The 17193-nt window shown below is 31.8% G+C and overlaps 1 protein-coding gene across 2 annotated transcripts; it reads left to right on the forward strand.

The window, feature by feature from the left end:
* Window positions 1-4131: 4131 nt before the first annotated feature.
* Window positions 4132-13996, forward strand: LOC127739156 (dnaJ homolog subfamily C member 4-like). 2 transcript variants are annotated; one of them, XM_052250749.1, is made up of 7 exons: window positions 4132-4300; window positions 7050-7147; window positions 7558-7651; window positions 8250-8608; window positions 9906-10022; window positions 11586-11750; window positions 12343-13996. In XM_052250749.1, exons 2-6 carry the CDS (start codon window positions 7056-7058, stop codon window positions 11719-11721), a joined length of 798 nt encoding a protein of 265 aa, XP_052106709.1. In that variant the 5' UTR covers window positions 4132-4300; window positions 7050-7055; the 3' UTR covers window positions 11722-11750; window positions 12343-13996. The 2 variants fall into 2 exon arrangements, with proteins under 2 accessions (XP_052106709.1, XP_052106707.1); XM_052250747.1 differs by having other exon boundaries at window positions 4132-4232.
* Window positions 13997-17193: the final 3197 nt, after the last annotated feature.

A 17193-nucleotide genomic window follows, 5' to 3' on the forward strand; every position in this document is an offset into this window, starting at 1 on the left:
ACCTTGACCCTATTTTTTAGGTGTATTGATCAATCTCAAGTTTTCCTGGTTAAGTCCTCTTCTCTCTGATATCATAAGCAAAAGGTGAACTATATTTAATGTCTGCCTAGCAGGGTTCATCTGACCTTGACCCTATTTTCTAGGTGTATTGATCAATCTCAAGTTTTCCTGGTTAAGTCCTCTTCTCTCTGATATCATAAGCAAAAGGTGAACTATATTTAATGTCTGCCTAGCAGGGTTCATCTGACCTTGACCGCATTTTCTAGGTGTATTGATCAATCTCAAGTTTTCCTGGTTAAGTCCTCTTCTCTCTGATATCATAAGCAAAAGGTGAACTATATTTAATGTAGTATTGATGTTAAGAGGAAATGTCTGTCTGGCAGGGTTTATCTGACCTTGACCTTTTTGTCATGGATCATTCATAGTTGCAAGTGTATGTGATACTTGCAGAAAAAACTTTTGCTCTTTAAGGATTTCAACATAAAATCAATTCTGCTCAGTTAAGAAGACTAGACATTTTTGCATGTGCACTCTTGTTAGAATTAATACCAAAAAGTATGGAATAAACGTAATTTCCCTTTCCTATTGTTAACTTTCCTTTCCTTGATGGTGATGTTACGTTGCACTATCCTATAATATATCTAAGAGTATACATTTCTCAGTTGGTACAATATGGGCTTGCGTATCTCCAGTGACTTCTTGGATCAATGAACATATCATTATTTAAAATAAAACTTTTAAAGCCAGTATATAGATATCCTAAATTGGTCAAAACCTTTTCTAATCTTTATCACAAATACAGTCTTATATTGAAGCAGAATACATACAAAATCTTCTCAAAGACTAAAAGAAATACAACATCTTGCAAAGTCCTTTAAGAGTACGACCATTTAATTTTTGGGAGGTGGGTATATATCCACAGCGGTCTCTATATTATCAGTGACCGCCGTGGATAGCAAACTAGGAATAGATAGTAAATAGAAAATACTTGTTAGATCTAGTATATAATTTTTTTTATGTTGATATAATTTAGGGGAAAAAGAAAAATAATTGAAATGAAAGAAAACAAAAAATTAACGGATATGTGAAAAAAGGGGAGGACTAAAAAAGTGTCCTGTCCAAAAGTACCTATGGATTTGTGATATAAATAAAATTGCTGACAGCTTGAACTAAAGTACACAAATGCACAGTAATATTAGACACTAATCACGTTACCATTTTATCCAATGAGAATGCAAGGTCTTTGATAGCAAAACTACGGAAGCCCATTCAGCACCTCCAAAAATTATAATTTGAATTCCCGAGTCTACAGGGGCATTTCCAGAAATTTTTCAGAGGAGTGTTACCAAAACGAACTTTTCAAATATATTTCAATATTTTTTATTGACAATTAAGGTCAGTTAGTTAGTAACATAACAAATGGTAGCACATGGGTTTCAAAATTGATTCTAATTTTTCCGTGTTTGATCACCTTAAGTGTTTTGTGATTGCGTGCAGCTACTCGAAGGCACGACAGCACGTGCATCCACGTCGTTTTCCCTTCACTAATCACTAGCAATCCGACAAGAACGATGACTCAGCATCGGTGTGTTTGTAAAATCACGACTTTAAGTTAAGGCCAATGCAAAGAAAGGGGTGGGCCATACCCCATTTTTACCTGGAAATTCATAATAGTTCTTGCAGTTAAAATGAAAAAAATGCGGCCTTATTGTGAAAGAAAAAGATCCAAACACTCACCCTTTAGAATTTCTAGGTCCATGAGTTGGTACAGGCAGTTATAAAGAAATTGGACAATAGATACGGGCCCCCTCATATACAGAATGTATTTTCTACGTTTATAAATTAGTTGTGCAATCTGTTGCCCCCACCATTTAAAAACGGCTGGATTGGTTCTCACATAATGCATTTATCGTGAATTTTCTATTTATCCTCCCGTTCCTTGCCCAACGGAGTACGGGGTATACTGGTTACTGTGTATCGCTGTCCATGCGTCGGTCCGTAATAACTTTTTTCTCAGCAACTATTCACCACAGCAAAATACTCCTCAATTTCCTACTTCCTATTTCCCCGACCTTTTTTTATTTTCGTACATATGGTCATACATGGAAGTTTTCGTGTCATTTTTCTCAGGAACTATTTCTGGCAGAAATCTAATATTTAGTAACAAGCTTCATGAATTTTTTACCTGTCAGTTCCGGGTTATGTTCAATTATTGGGAATTACGTCCCCTTTCAAAAATTTCTTATCTACCCTTGCATACAATACAGTTTGATCCCACGGTGAATTTTATACGAAAATGTGCAAACAAGCTATTTTAATGTCCCGCCGTAGGCAATGGGGGCATTAAGTGTTACTCTTGGCCGTCCGTCTTTCCGTACGTCCGTCCCATTTTCGTTTCCGCACTCTAATTCAAGTTTTCCTCATTCAAATTTTATGAAACTTTTACACAATGATAAAAACCAAAACTCGCAGACAGAGTTCGAATTTGGCTGTGAGTCACTTACCATTCTAGAGTTATGCCCCTTTATAATGAAATTCTGTGAGTTTCCGCATCCTTAAGTTTTCCTCCTCCAAATTTTATGAAACTCATACACAATACTAAGAACCAAAACTCACAGACAGAGTTTTACTTTGGCGACGTCATTACCTCCCCTATAGCTGCATGAATCGTATGCCCTAAAAATGAAGTTCTGGAATCCATCAATTTGTGGTTCAAGTTGTATAATACCGTTTATAGTCTCTACTGAATATTAAAAAGGATTCTGACAGAAAATTATGTCTTCTTTTAAATGCTTATCAGCATCAGGTGTACGAGACAATGATGCAGGCGTAAAATGGACCGATTCGAGGAGCGGTAGTTGACCCTGTAAAATTTTAAGACTTATCAGTTAAGGGCATCCGATACAGAAAATATTTCTCGTGGACCATTTTCTCAGTTGTCAATACAAATGCATGTATGTAGGTCTGGATAGGGGGTCCATAATTCTGTATTCTTTAAATTTTAATGACATTTTTCTTTATCTTTAAAAATAATGCTTATTCAGTAAAATTCCTTTTAAAATAATTTTGCTATTATTTTTTTCTGTAATTAGATGATTTATCATGTGTTTATTCTGTACATCGTTCATTTCTGTAATCAGTATAATTTTGCCTAATTCTTTAATTTTCCACACTTCTTCTGTATACTAGTACTTTTGCATCCCAATAATCTCTTATCCTTTATATGTTTTGCTCATTTTTCTCTATTCATTTTTTTTTTGCCGCAATAAATCTCTATTCGGTAAACCCCATCTAGACCCTCGTATATACAGACAAAATTTACCGTTGATATAATATTCCTAAAGCACTACATAGTTGATTGCAAAAGAAAAAAATGGGGGTCTATGTGTTATTTTTTGTGTGCTAGAAATAGAAAATCTAGTGTTTAAATGCTGGAGATCCAATTTCCAGGCTTTGTTGAAGCTAAATCCGACGTCTCATTGTAGGCTCTTTTTGATCGAGTTAAGCCATTTCAATTTATATTTTATTGTTTGTCCTTTTTGTGTTGTAATGTTATACCACTATTTCAGGTTAGGGTGAAGGTTGGCGCCTGTTAAAACGTTTAAACCCGCTGCATTTTTATGCACCTGTCCTATGTCAGGAGCCTGTTGTTCAGTGTTGTCGTTTGTTGGTATGGTTCATAAGTGTTTCTCGTTTCTCGTTTTTTATATAGATTAAACCGTTGGCTTTCCTGATTGAATTGTTTTACACTAGTCTTTTTGGGACCCTTTATAGCTTGCTGTTCGGTGTCAGCCAAGGCTCCGTGTTGAAGGCCGTATTTTGACCTATGATTGTTTACTTTTTACACATTGCGACTTGGATGGATAGTTGTCTCATTGGCACTCATACCACATCTTCTTATTTATATTTATAATGCAACATCATCGTGCAGCTATCCCACACTACTTCAAAAATGCTATACACATTATTGTCATATATGAATTAATTGATGATGATAGCGAAGGTAAACAGTCTTCATTTTAACATTAATACACCATATTATTGACAGGGAATTTGTCGGGTAGTTCTTTATTGGTTACACCAGATTTGATTAGATATCGGTATTCAGACAGATTATTAGGTTTACGACATTCGAAAACTGGTCGAAACTGTTTCGTAACGTCAACTGTAGCATTTGTTTACAATTTACTTATTTACAGAATGTGAAGATCAGACGTCTGTTTCCTAATTTGGTACCAGAATTATTTGTAGTATAGTCGAATGCATAAAACATTGACACCCGATAAACAATTTCAAACAAGTCCTCCTATGTTTATGTCGCCTGAATATCCGTACATAAAGTCATAACTGTTTATTTATATTCAGTCACAAATTATACAGGATTCTACTTACTTTGACTTATTTCTCATTAATTGATAAATTTGCCTACACAGGTGGATGCAAATCACTGTCCTTAGATACAAACTCTCAGTCTCTTGGTAACTTTATAATTGCAGTACATGTACACTGGATAAGAGCTATATAGATATGATAATAAATTAATGAACCCTGTGTCTGCTGATTATGATTCTCAGCATTGAGTCTATACACCGCAGAGCTATTTGTCCTCCATTGCTAGAATTTAGAAATCACAGATGTTTCCATAAAATTTTGACTTCACAATGCAAAAGTGATTGTTGTATGAAGTCAGTAGTTAAAGTGTCGCTAAATCTCAGGGTCTAGTGCAGAGTTTGCAAAAATCATTGGACATGTCAACCACTGTAATATTTTGCACTGGTACCTTTGTCTACATTGGTTGAGAGTTTCAGTGTTTTACATTTTTATTTTTGTAAACATCATGAACATGGTAAATGTTGGAACCTGGGAACAGTATATCTAACGGGAAATGAATCTGATACGCTTTTCAGTATAAAATTGATAAAATCTCGGACTCCCCGAGACTTCCCAAGATTTACGGATTTTGGTAGCGTCTGACTGAAAAACTATCAGAACTGCTCAACAAATAAACCACATAACTCTAATTGTAAATAAATACAAGTTTTATCATTTAGTAGATATATTTTGTCATATAAAATTACCAAAATAAGTTTGATTTATTTGATGTGAAGTGTTTTATAATAGTTTGGGAATTTGTAAATCATCGCGGCAATGGCCGCCATTTTTTTATTACCTGGTTTGCATTCTGCACAATTCTGTGATGAAATGCTTGCGATTTTAACAAATTTGAAGTGACAGAATACAAGTTTGATACACTAGCATCACTATAAAACTAGTTTGAATGACATTTAATTGATAATATCAGAAATTATTAGGATAATAGCGAGTCCGTTTTTAACACATGTCCGTTTCTGTATCGTATCTTTATTAACTATGGCACGACGATAAAACCGACTACAATCAGGTAGTGTCAAGCCCCGTCAATATATATGTTCCTGGTTGGAACCGATAAAAGTGATTAACAAATTAATGGCCATGGTGCATGTGTGACCCATTAAGTTTGTGGATGGGACATAGGCTGGAATTTCAGGAAAGGTGTCTTAAATGATTGACTGAAATGAAACCACAAAGATGAAAATCAGAAATTTAAAAAATGAAGGGCAACCAAATTTTTTTTAAGAACTGGCAAAAGTTTAATTTTAGCACCCTTTCAGTCCTTGATCTGACAAAAAAAAATGCAATGTTGTGAACTCTGCTAGTATTAACTTCATTTGAAATAATCATTTTTCTATCATAAGAAGTCAATCTTGAAATATCAATTGGTAATATATACAGTCAAGGGTGTACATGTAACTTAAATAAGTTATTAGAGAAAAATAACATACATGTCGTTATTGTGGGCTAAAATATCAAAAAAATATGATAACATATGTATGTTACATGTTTAAAAGAGGCAATATACATCCTTTACTTTGTTAAATTGTATACAAGTTCTATTGGTATTATTATTGTCTTTATGTATACTAAACTTTAAAAAGATATAACAGTTCATAGTTTGCCAATCATGTATAGTACACCTATGTTATTACAGAAAATATATGCCTGTAATAACTAAAGGGTGTTATTACAGCTTCTCTTCATCTCTTCAAAGCCATTTCTCAGACATATATCACAATGTATTTTAATTTATTGTAAGAAATAATGATCAGAGCATGCAATGAGGTTCTGCCCAAGATTCCAAGTAATTAGCAAGTGTCTCATTTTATAAGTTACATGCATATGCCTGTAATAACTAAGCCTTGTTATTACAGCTTAGTGTATCCCTTAAAAGCCTTGTCTCATTGATTTACCATAGTTGATCAAAAATGTATTAATTGAATTGGAAAATTAATTATCAAGGTTATGTATTAAGTTTCTGCGCAAAGTTTCAAGAAATCCCAAGAGCCCACTAAAATTAAAAATATTTTTGATATATTAACTTATAACAAACATATGTTACTACAGATTAAGAATGAAAGAGCAGACATCTCATGAAAGTATCTGTAACAACAGTTCATTATTATAACACGCATGTTATTTTTCTCTAATAACTTATTTAAGTTACACCCTTGACTGATATATATACATTGTATTTACACAGAAATCGTGCATTTTATTCAGTTGTGATGTTTCATTTCAGGATATTTCATAAGAAAATACATGTGGATTTGTATCATTGAATAAGTTATCAGAAACTTTAATGTATCAGCTAATAAATGATTTAATGTGTTTAGTATACCAGGAGTGAACTTTTCCTGGGCTGCTCTATTGTGAGTAATGAGATGGAATTGTAACCCCCTTGGGGTTCTCTGATTTAATATTATTGTAAGTCCCAGATCACTCTGAAGTCTAGGACTTGATGGGGCAGTGGTTCAAGCAAGTCATAAAAAATGTGTCAGATGTACAAGAGCAATTAATATTGTATGATTTCGTGCTGTCATACACATGATACATGTATGTATGCATGTGTCATAGATTTTAATTTGATTCTCAAGATTTCTAGATTAATAAAAAAAAATCCCATGATTGCTAATGATTACATAATTTAAAGGTTTCATTTTCTTTCTTTTTAGATCAGGATGTACAGGTGTCTCTTTCAGAAACATTTGGAATTCCAGTTTCTGTCACTTGGCTGTAGGAATTCCAAGCTTTTCTTATTTCATCCTGTAAGGTAATATAAATTAAACAACATTTGTGTTTAACCATATAGAGTCAGCATATTAATTACACAAATCTTATCTTCACAGATAACTGGATGAACTGTCATAAATAATTATAGGTTTCATAAATTGTGAGAATTAGATATCGCTTGTTATCAACTCAAATTATTTAATTTCAATTGTATAGGCAAGTTTATAATTACTATTTGAATTATATAGCAAGAGTTGATATCAAGCATAATCCTATTTTCACAAATTGTTAAACCTATTTCTCTTATGGTAAACATTCTCATTGTGTTAAATAAAAAATTCTGCTTATCGCCAATCTATTCTTTTGCACATACCAGTATGACTTCATATGTCCTGTTCTGGTGTCAAACTTTCAACATGCTATCATATATATTAATGATGTTAATTGTAGGTCTATATCACAGACACATTACCAAGTTCTTGGAGTAGGACAGACCGCTACAGATGGAGAAATAAAATCAGCTTACAAACAACTGTGTAAAAAGGTAAAATAGTACTGGTACACTTCGTCTCAAGTGCATTTTATGAGACATTTTCAAATGCCAGTTTGAATTCCAATGCAACATTGTAAAATTCATTTAGATTATGCCACAAATTCATGAAATTTCATGGCATCAATTCAAACGATTTTATATGGTCTGGAATTGTGAGCTAAAACGCAGACATCTTGTGACTGATTTCAAAATGTTTGATTTAGCAGTTATTTTTTCTAGTTGCATTAGAATGAAGAGTGTAACATTATTGTACTTGGAAGATTAGTCAGTAAATGGAGCTTCTGTCAAATTATGTATGAGTTATACTGTCAGCTCAAATAAACAACATATATCAAAAGTACAAAGTTTGTTGTCACCAAATACATTTCCCTTGATTCCCTAGTGGTTTCTTTTGGAAGCCCTGAAGACAGCACAACTGCAGTAAAAAGACTATAGAACTCAGAGATTTAATGGATTCAAACTGTACAATATATTGTACTTCAAAGGCTATTTCATTATCTAATCTCAAAGAATTAATATGATATGAATAAGATAGTAGGGGACATCCACACATCATCAAACCACTGATTTCAAATGTATTTATTTCTAGCTGCATCCTGATGTAAACAAAAATGATCCTAAAGCACATGACAAATTTACAGAAGTGCAAAACGCTTATTCCACCCTTAGTGGCAAGAGGACAAGATATGAATATGATCAGGAATTAAGATATGGACAGACGTTTGGTCCTGCTGAATCTGATGAAGATTTATTAAGACGCTACAGGTCTACTAAACATGCAGATGATTCCTATTATGGAAATAGAAGTTATGGGAATAGTTACTATAGAAATACACCAAAAGGACAAAATTTGAGCAATGACCCAGTTATGAGAGCATTAAGATATATATCTAGGAATTTCTTAAAAATAGTGGCATTTGGAATTATGATTAATTGTAGTTTAATATTGTAAGTACTACTTTTTTAATGAATTAGGATTAATCTTTTTCTTAATCTGTAGCTTTATATGTATACACTGTATCTTTAAGGCTTATTCCCTATGGACATACTTTTTAAATTATGCAGGATGGTCAAATGATTAGATGCATTAGAAGTTTAACTATCTAGTTAAGTCATTTTATAGGATGTCTTTTTATGTTGTACATGTAATGTTACACTACTGTCTCAGGTTAGGGTGTAGCCTGTTAAAACATTCAAACCCGCTGCATTTTTATGTACCTGACCTAAGTCAGGAGCCTGTTGTTCAGTGATTGTTGTTTTTTGGTGTGGTTCATAACTGTTTCTCGTTTTTTATATAGATTAGACCGTTGGTTTTCCTGTTTGAGTTGTTTTACACTAGTCATTTTGGGGCCCTTTATAGCTTGCTGTTTGGTGTGAGCCAAGGCTAAGTGTTGAAGGCCGTACTTTGACCTTTAATTGTAAACTTTTTATACATTGTAACTTGGATAGAGAGTTGTCTCATTTGCACTCATACCACATCTTCTTATTTATATGTAATTGATTAGAAATTTTCCAGTTTATTGACCTTGCAGATCAAGTACATGTACCATCAGAAAGAGGCCAAGTTCATTGGGCATGTAATTCTTTATAATTAGAATTATAAATATTTATATATTTTAAATATTCTTAATCTTTTAATAGAGACATAAGGATGTGAATTTAAGCAACTAATGGTCACTGTATGGCCTTTAAGGGGGTACCAAACACCTAAGTGAGTTAACTCTTTAAAAATCAACTGAACGTTTTAATCAAATAGTATACCCCGGTAAGTAAAGAGAGATCAAGCCTCTCAATGATCAAAATTAGTGTTTGTCATACTGCTATGTATCCAATGAAATTATTCCTATAAATTTTGTGGTTCAAACTTCTTAAAATTTTCTATTTTTGTCAACATGTTAGAGTAAATAGTTTGTCAAAATTTAATAAAAAAAAAAACGAGCCAAATCTATTTTAGTCAAAGTATTGGGTACCTCCTTAACAATAATCAAAACCGTAATGTATAGTAAGCTTATAAATACCCAAATATGGCAAAATGTGAAACAAATCAATGGAGGTATTCAATCTGATTTATGATTAAATTATGAAGGAAAAAACAATCAAGGACTACCACTGCATTTGTGGCTTCTGACTTGGGACATGCACATAAAGTATAAGACCAATAGACACATTCTTCTTTTATTTTGTATGAGATGATCTTTAATGAAACTGAATAATGATTTAATGAATTTGATTTTTTTTATAATAGATTATCTCAGCGCTATGTAAAGAACCAGCTAGATGAAAAGGACAAACGTTTACATGCTGAAATGCAGTACCTTAATCAGCATTTCCATAATCATGGATTCCAAAAGGCACCCAAAATGTAAGTTTTTTATGATTAATTATCCTCAACAAAGTTGTAGGCAACAATCTTTAAGAATTGTTGCCAGTAAATTATGATTTTTTTATGCCCCCGCTGTAGTGGAGGGGGCATTAAGTTTTACCCTTGTCCGTCTGTACGTACGTCCGTACGTCCTAAAATTGGTTTCCGTTCTCTAACTTTAGTTTGCCTCAACTAAATGTCATGAAACTTATACACAATGCTTATTACAACAAAACACAGATCAAGTTTGAATTTTGGTGGTGTCACTTTTACCGTTCTAGAGTAATGCCCCTTTACAAATGGAAAAATTGCTGAATTTGTCGTTTCTGTTCTCTAACTTTAGTTTGCCTCTACCAAATAATATGAAACTTATACACATGCTTATTACCATAAAACACAGATCAAGTTTGAATTTTGGTGGTGTTACTTTTACCGTTCTAGAGTTATGCCCCTTTACAAATGGAAAAAAATTGCTGAATTTTGTTTCCGTTCTCTAACTTTAGTTTGCCTCAACCAAATAATATGAAACTTATACACAATGCTAATTACCACAAAACACAGATCAAGTTCGAATTTTGGTGGTGTGACTTTTACCGGTCTAGAGTTATGCACCTTTACAAATGGAAAAATTGTTTACCAATTTTTGCACCTTTTGCAATTATCTTGAAAATTAAAACAGTAAAAATGGTCAGCAAATTCATATCTTCAAATAAGTCATCAATGAGTAATGTGTCATCTTACTTAAAGGAGTTATTGCCCTTGAATTACAAGTTTTGACAATAGTTAATGTTTTTGGTTGAAAATTATAAAAGAAAGAAGGGAACTATAAACAACAAAAATTATCAGTAAGATAAGATCTACAAATAAGTCAGCACAACCCAATTGTCAATCGAATTGAGTTATTACCCTTAAATGATTTTTACCCATTTCTGGCATTTATGGTAATTATCTTGAAAACTATAGAGAAACTGTCAACAACCAAATGATCAGGTCTAAAAATACATCAACACAACGAAAGTGTCAATATATTCCTTATAGGAGTTGTTGCCATTAAATGTCAATCAACTCCTTACCTATATCAAGGGCATTTTTGGCAATTATCTTTCATTAACTATTTAATAAAGAGAAATAGTAAATTTGTTTAGCTTTTACCTACTACATATACATGTATATAAAAATAAGGAGATGTGGTATGATTGCCCATGAATGAGACAACTATCCATCCAATTTCAAATGAAATGGATGTAACAATTATAGGCAACAGTACTGCCTTCAATAATGAGAAAAACCCATACTGTATAGTTGGCTATCAAAGGCCCCCACATGAAAAATGTGAAACAATTCAATTGAGAAAACTAACAAAACAATTTATGAAAAAAATATGACCGACATGAACCAAAGACTAATCAGACTCCCTTTTCCATGACTGTTAATTATCAAGGAAAACATATCATAATATTTTAGAGAAAATTATTACTTAGTAATATGTTGCCACCATGTAGTTTGTTACTTGCTGTTGAATGACTTCATACGTAAAAGTTCTATAATTTTTGTTTGTTTTAGTTACCAGCATGGAAAGGAAGAACCTTATAAAGAGGCGAATATAGAATATATATATGATAAACCACAGAGACATAAGAAAGAAGACTTTCTTTATATTAATAAATCATACAAAGAGAAATTACCTGGCGATCTATGAAGTCTTATGGAATGTTTTATAGTGAGATAGTAAGAAATATTTTCTTTGACAGATATTGATTAAATTGACATACAAATATTTTAGGCCACCTCTTAGAAGATTCTTTGTTAGATGTCGCTCCCATGCCTTGTAGGGTTGGGTAGGTAGGCAGGGAATTTATGTTTTTCGACTAACAACATAATATACATGTTTAAGAGAAGAAAACCATATTAGAGCAGGAAAAAATCTTAAAAATGAAATTGAATCGATATGTGTCATAAATATTTCGGGAAAGCTGCCTTTTAGGTGGGAAGGTAGGCAATGTCAAACAATTTAGATTTTATTTTTGGCCATAGCAGACATTCAGAAGTGATATGCTTATTTTTCAAATGTAAATTGACCAGAGGTCAATATTCCATATCTATGTAAAATCAGGACTGATATAAATCTCATGCCAAGATAAATTACATCATAACCATGCAGTATTCTTGGATTTAGTATCAAGGATTTCATTTTTATTTCGCATGTTCCAAGTAACAAATTTAAAATTTTGAATTCTGTCATTTTGCATTTGTAATTAGTACATGTTAAATAAGTATACATTTTTCAGAATATTTATATGTTTAATTTTCTCTTTTGCAGTTTGTATCCATAGGCAATTCGTTTGTATGGTGGCACGGAATGCTGTTGCTTCACCAATTTTAGAGTATTTCTTTTAAATCACACAAAAATATATTTCTTATTGATTTGTGTTGAAAATTTAACATTCTGAAAAAGGGGTGAATGAGTAAAGCTGGGATGTATAATTGTGAACAACGTATATTTGTATGTATTGACGGTGAATTTTAACATTCTGAAAAAGGGGTGAATGAGTAAAAGGGGGATGTATAATTGTGAACAATGTATAAATGTATGTATAGACAGTGAGTTTTAAAATTCTGACAGAAATAAAACATATGTGAGTAAGAGAGAGAAAGAGATTTAAAAAGTATGTAATTGAATGAGAGAATGAAAGAGAAAACAATGGTTTTAGGTAATGATAAAAATGTTTTAAATTATTTATGTAATTTTAAATTGGTGTGGTGAAGACATTTGAAAGACTACCTCTGTTAGTAATTTGATTTGTGGTATTTTATTGATAAAAGCCCTTTTTAAATAGATCCTCTTTTAACATTTATTTGCCCTTATTTTGCATGAGATATTTGCCACTGGGTGGTAAAGAAAAAACAATCAACCTTTTGTTGAAACTGAACTGAACAATAGTGAACAAGCATAGACTATTTTCTTTTCATTTTCATGCATCTGCTTTTATAAAGGATGTTCCGTCCTCTGTTTCAAAATAACAAGCTTTTTAAAAAGACAGTTAAAATTGATATTATACAAATAACAGAATTTTAAAACTTGTTTATGAGATATAATTTGCAATTGTAAATATGGGGGGAATTGATTTTCTATACATTTTCATTCATTTAAAATTGGCATCTTTTTTCTTTCAAAAACTATGAAAAATTAACAAGGATTTTATAATATTTTTAAAATTGGCTAGTTAAATAATATGTAATAAAATTATGAAAAGAAAAAAAGGGGTTAGCCGGCCAATTTTTTATTTGTTACTACATAGATAAAAGTAGAGGATTCCAAGCATCTGACAAAAAGTCAAAAACAAGAGTAGTGAACATCCTTAAAGATACAAAGTATGGATATATTTTCTGATATTGAATTGAGGCTTTTTTTAAGACACAAAAGCTATTTTTGGGTCAGATTACCATAGATTATAACTTAAAGCTATCTTATCAGGTTCTGATATCAATTCCTGCTTGCAAGTAATTATAATTTCTGCGGTTCTATTTTTAACTGTCTTAAAATGTCAATTTTAGGATATATATAAGTATTTGAATTTTGCTTATTCAAATCTTTTTTTAAGAATGGTGCATGATTTGCGGTGTTGTGAAAAATCATTTTCAAAACTATTTGAGGAGTCCAGTCAACATCATTGTCATAAAAAAAGTTGAAAATAAAGTAAATTTGTGAATTTTTTTTTTTATAAGTTATGATCATAGATTTTGGATTATGATTAAAAGTAGTTTTATTGTTTTACAGCAGAACAAATAAACAAATATCCCAAAAATGATGAGGTCTTAGACTCAACTGAAACATTTTTTAATGAGAATCTTTTTAGAACACATTTTATTTCTTAAATGGTACATGTATAGAAGTTTTAGATTGTTACTGAAAATTTGTATTCAACTATGTATTTTGAGGGAACTAATCATGAATAAAGCATTTGATGAATTTATATTTTATATTGTTGATTCCATAACTGTCAACCTCTGAAAATGAAAATGCAGGTCATTCCTATACAAATGTATTTCAGTCGAATTTAAGTATTTATGATAATTAAAAAGATTTTTTAATATATTCTATTATACCAGTTCCTAACAAATATTCACAATTGTGATCTGAATCTGTCAATTAAAAAAAAAATATGACAACTTTGATATCATCTTATTTCTTTATACCATGTAAAACATATTTTACTGTGATAATGGCATAACCTTTGTTAAAAATTCTTCAATTGTAAATACTGTTGATGAATTATTTGTAATAAAAATCTGTTGATGAAGAATGTGATCCACTTTTAATGATTTTAAATCAATATGTTGCTTGTGTACTGAGTATTGTGTGAGCTTATCCTATTACTTAGTAATCTTTTTGACCCCACAAAACTAATTTGTTGTTTATTAGACTTAATTGTTCCCAGAATTTCTGGATGATTAAAATTTAAAAGTTAGAAATTCATCTTATTGCAGGATAACAAGAATTATGACATCTAAACAAATAGTATGTAAACATACTCTGTTGTCAGGATGTTTATAGTTGCTAATTCATTATTTATGAACTAGGGACAATTATCATTATGGAGTCAGAAAAAAAAGTCTGAATAACAAGAAATTGAATTGTGACCTCAAATAAAAATTACATTTTGAATCAAATTTGATGTTGAGGAAGGTCTAATAAGAGATAAAACTGTCTTTCAGCTGCAATATCTCAGATTGGTGTGAAAATCAGTGGCAATTGATTGATTGTTTTACTGCTACTGACAAGAAATTGGTGAGGAGTAAACATTTTTGATCTGTCCACATGTCATTTATTCAGTAATTTCCTTTTGCCTTTTCAAATACATTATAACGGATTGCAACCTTACTTGGATTACGGTCATATATAATGAGAGGATGATCAATTTTTATATTGAGGTCACAAGACCAAAACCATGGTTGCTGCTTGAAAAAAAGACTGAATTTGTGCAGTAAAAGTTCATTTAGACACATTGTCAAGGGAAAGATCCTTATTGATATTTTAGGTCAATAGCTCAAAGGTTGGCACTAGAAGCTAAAAAGAGGAAATATTAAGGTCAAGGTCACAGCTACTAAAATAGATTTATGTTAGCCATTATTACTGTGTATGATCAAAACACAAGCTTACTTCATAAACAGAAACATATATGCCATCCGGTAACTTTTAGATTTCCACCTTAATGGGATATTTGAGCTTGTTTACTAAAGGTTATGTAATCCTTTTGTGATTTGTCCCACTTGGAAATGTAAATGATGTGGGAAATTGACATTGCAAGCGCTCTCACACCTGCATTTTGTATTAGATGTGATGAATTTATGTTGAAGGTTTATATCTGCATTATTATGATCAAATATTTTTGTACCTTGAAAGATTTCCTCATTGAAGTTATATTAAAAGTATGCCAAAAGTCTATATCATCATGATCTTCGATAAAGGTTGACATAAACAATATCCGTGATGAGTTGGAAATGTAGCTCGATTCAAATATTTTAGGATGTTATGCATGATTTGCGGTGTAGTGAAAATTATACTTAATACATACTTGTCATTTTCCGAATTTATATCAATTACTATAAAGGTTGACATAAACAGTATCCGAGATGAGTTGGAAATTTAGCATGATTCAAATATTTTAGTGTGTTATGCCCCAGAAATGTAAATTTTTATGGCAAATCATCATTGAAGGCTCTGTTTCATCAAGGATTACTATTGCAGATAAATGAAATGTGTGTCAAATTGATCACATGAGAGAGGCGAAAGATACCAGAGAGGAATTCAATTTCAGAAGTCGAAAATAAACTGAAAACACATTGGCTAAAAAAGAAAAAGACCGACAGACAAACAATAGTACACAAAACACAACATAGAAAACTAAAGACTGAGCAACACGAATACCACCAAAAACTGGGGGTGATCTCAGGTGCTCCGGAAGGGTAAGCAGATCCCTCTCCACTTGTGGCACTGTCGTATCTGATATTCAAGATAAATTCAAAAGTCAGTCTAGAATTGTTGTCCAGACATGCTGACTCTGTGATGACTCTAGATTTTAAGATAGCGAAGAATTCTGAGTTTAAGACTTAACATGAAACTGCAAATGTGTTTTATGACTTGCAGAGAGTTTAACACCATTTAACTCAATTACCGTAAACTTTTGACATGTTATTAGCCCTGAAATTAAGGAAAGACTGGTAGAGCTAAATAATTCTATGTATGCACTTGCAAATTGTTATAAGAGTAAACCCATTTTTTTCTAGTTATTGATGTGTAAATAGTGCGTTTAACACACAAACTGAATACAAGTCCGAAGGACTTTTGTAAAGTTTGTGAGTACCCGACCTAGTTTACACATGTAGAAAACGTGTGATTAATCCTTATAATTCTTAAGCGAAACATTAGCAATTTTTAATTTACAATTTTTTATTCAGCCAAATGCTGGATCTATGTGATCACTCCGGATTTGGAAATGGTGAGGTTCTAAGTTAAAAAACATACCGTATAGCGGGTTATTTTCGCTGGTGTAAAATTTCGCGATTTTCATTGAATAAGGTATACGAAATATTTTAGCGGTTATTATTTTGGCGGATTCAAAACTTTTATCAATACCTTTGCATGTACACTTTTAAATTGGCGGAATTTATTTTGGCGATTTTGTGCTATCCGCGAAAATAAGCGAAAATTTACACCCCGCAAAAATAACCCGGTATACGGTATCATGAAATTAATTATGTGATTTTATGACTTGCAGAAACTTTATAACCATATCAATCATCTATTTCTGACTATTAACATATTATTTGCCCTTAAATTATGAAAAGATTGGTCGAACAACTACTTTACTGATACAATAGTTTGATAACATCTGCCATTACTTACAAATAATTTCGATCAAATGTGAAAGTATAAATTGGAATAACCTCCACTTTAATGCCATTCTGAATTGACCACAGTTAATATCTCATGTATTACATGAGTGATAACACAATAATATTAACCTCAATAGTAGACATCGTTTCTCTTTTGATCTACACAACATCAAATTATTCTCAGTAATGAATGATTTCTATTTCCAATCATGCCAAAATTATTTAATTGAAAAATGTTAAATTGAAAAGATATTAGAAATCAGTGCTCCTTCTA

The sequence above is a fragment of the Mytilus californianus genome, unplaced genomic scaffold, assembly GCF_021869535.1.
Source record: "Mytilus californianus isolate M0D057914Y unplaced genomic scaffold, xbMytCali1.0.p SCAF_4, whole genome shotgun sequence".
Lineage (NCBI taxonomy): Eukaryota > Metazoa > Mollusca > Bivalvia > Mytilida > Mytilidae > Mytilus > Mytilus californianus.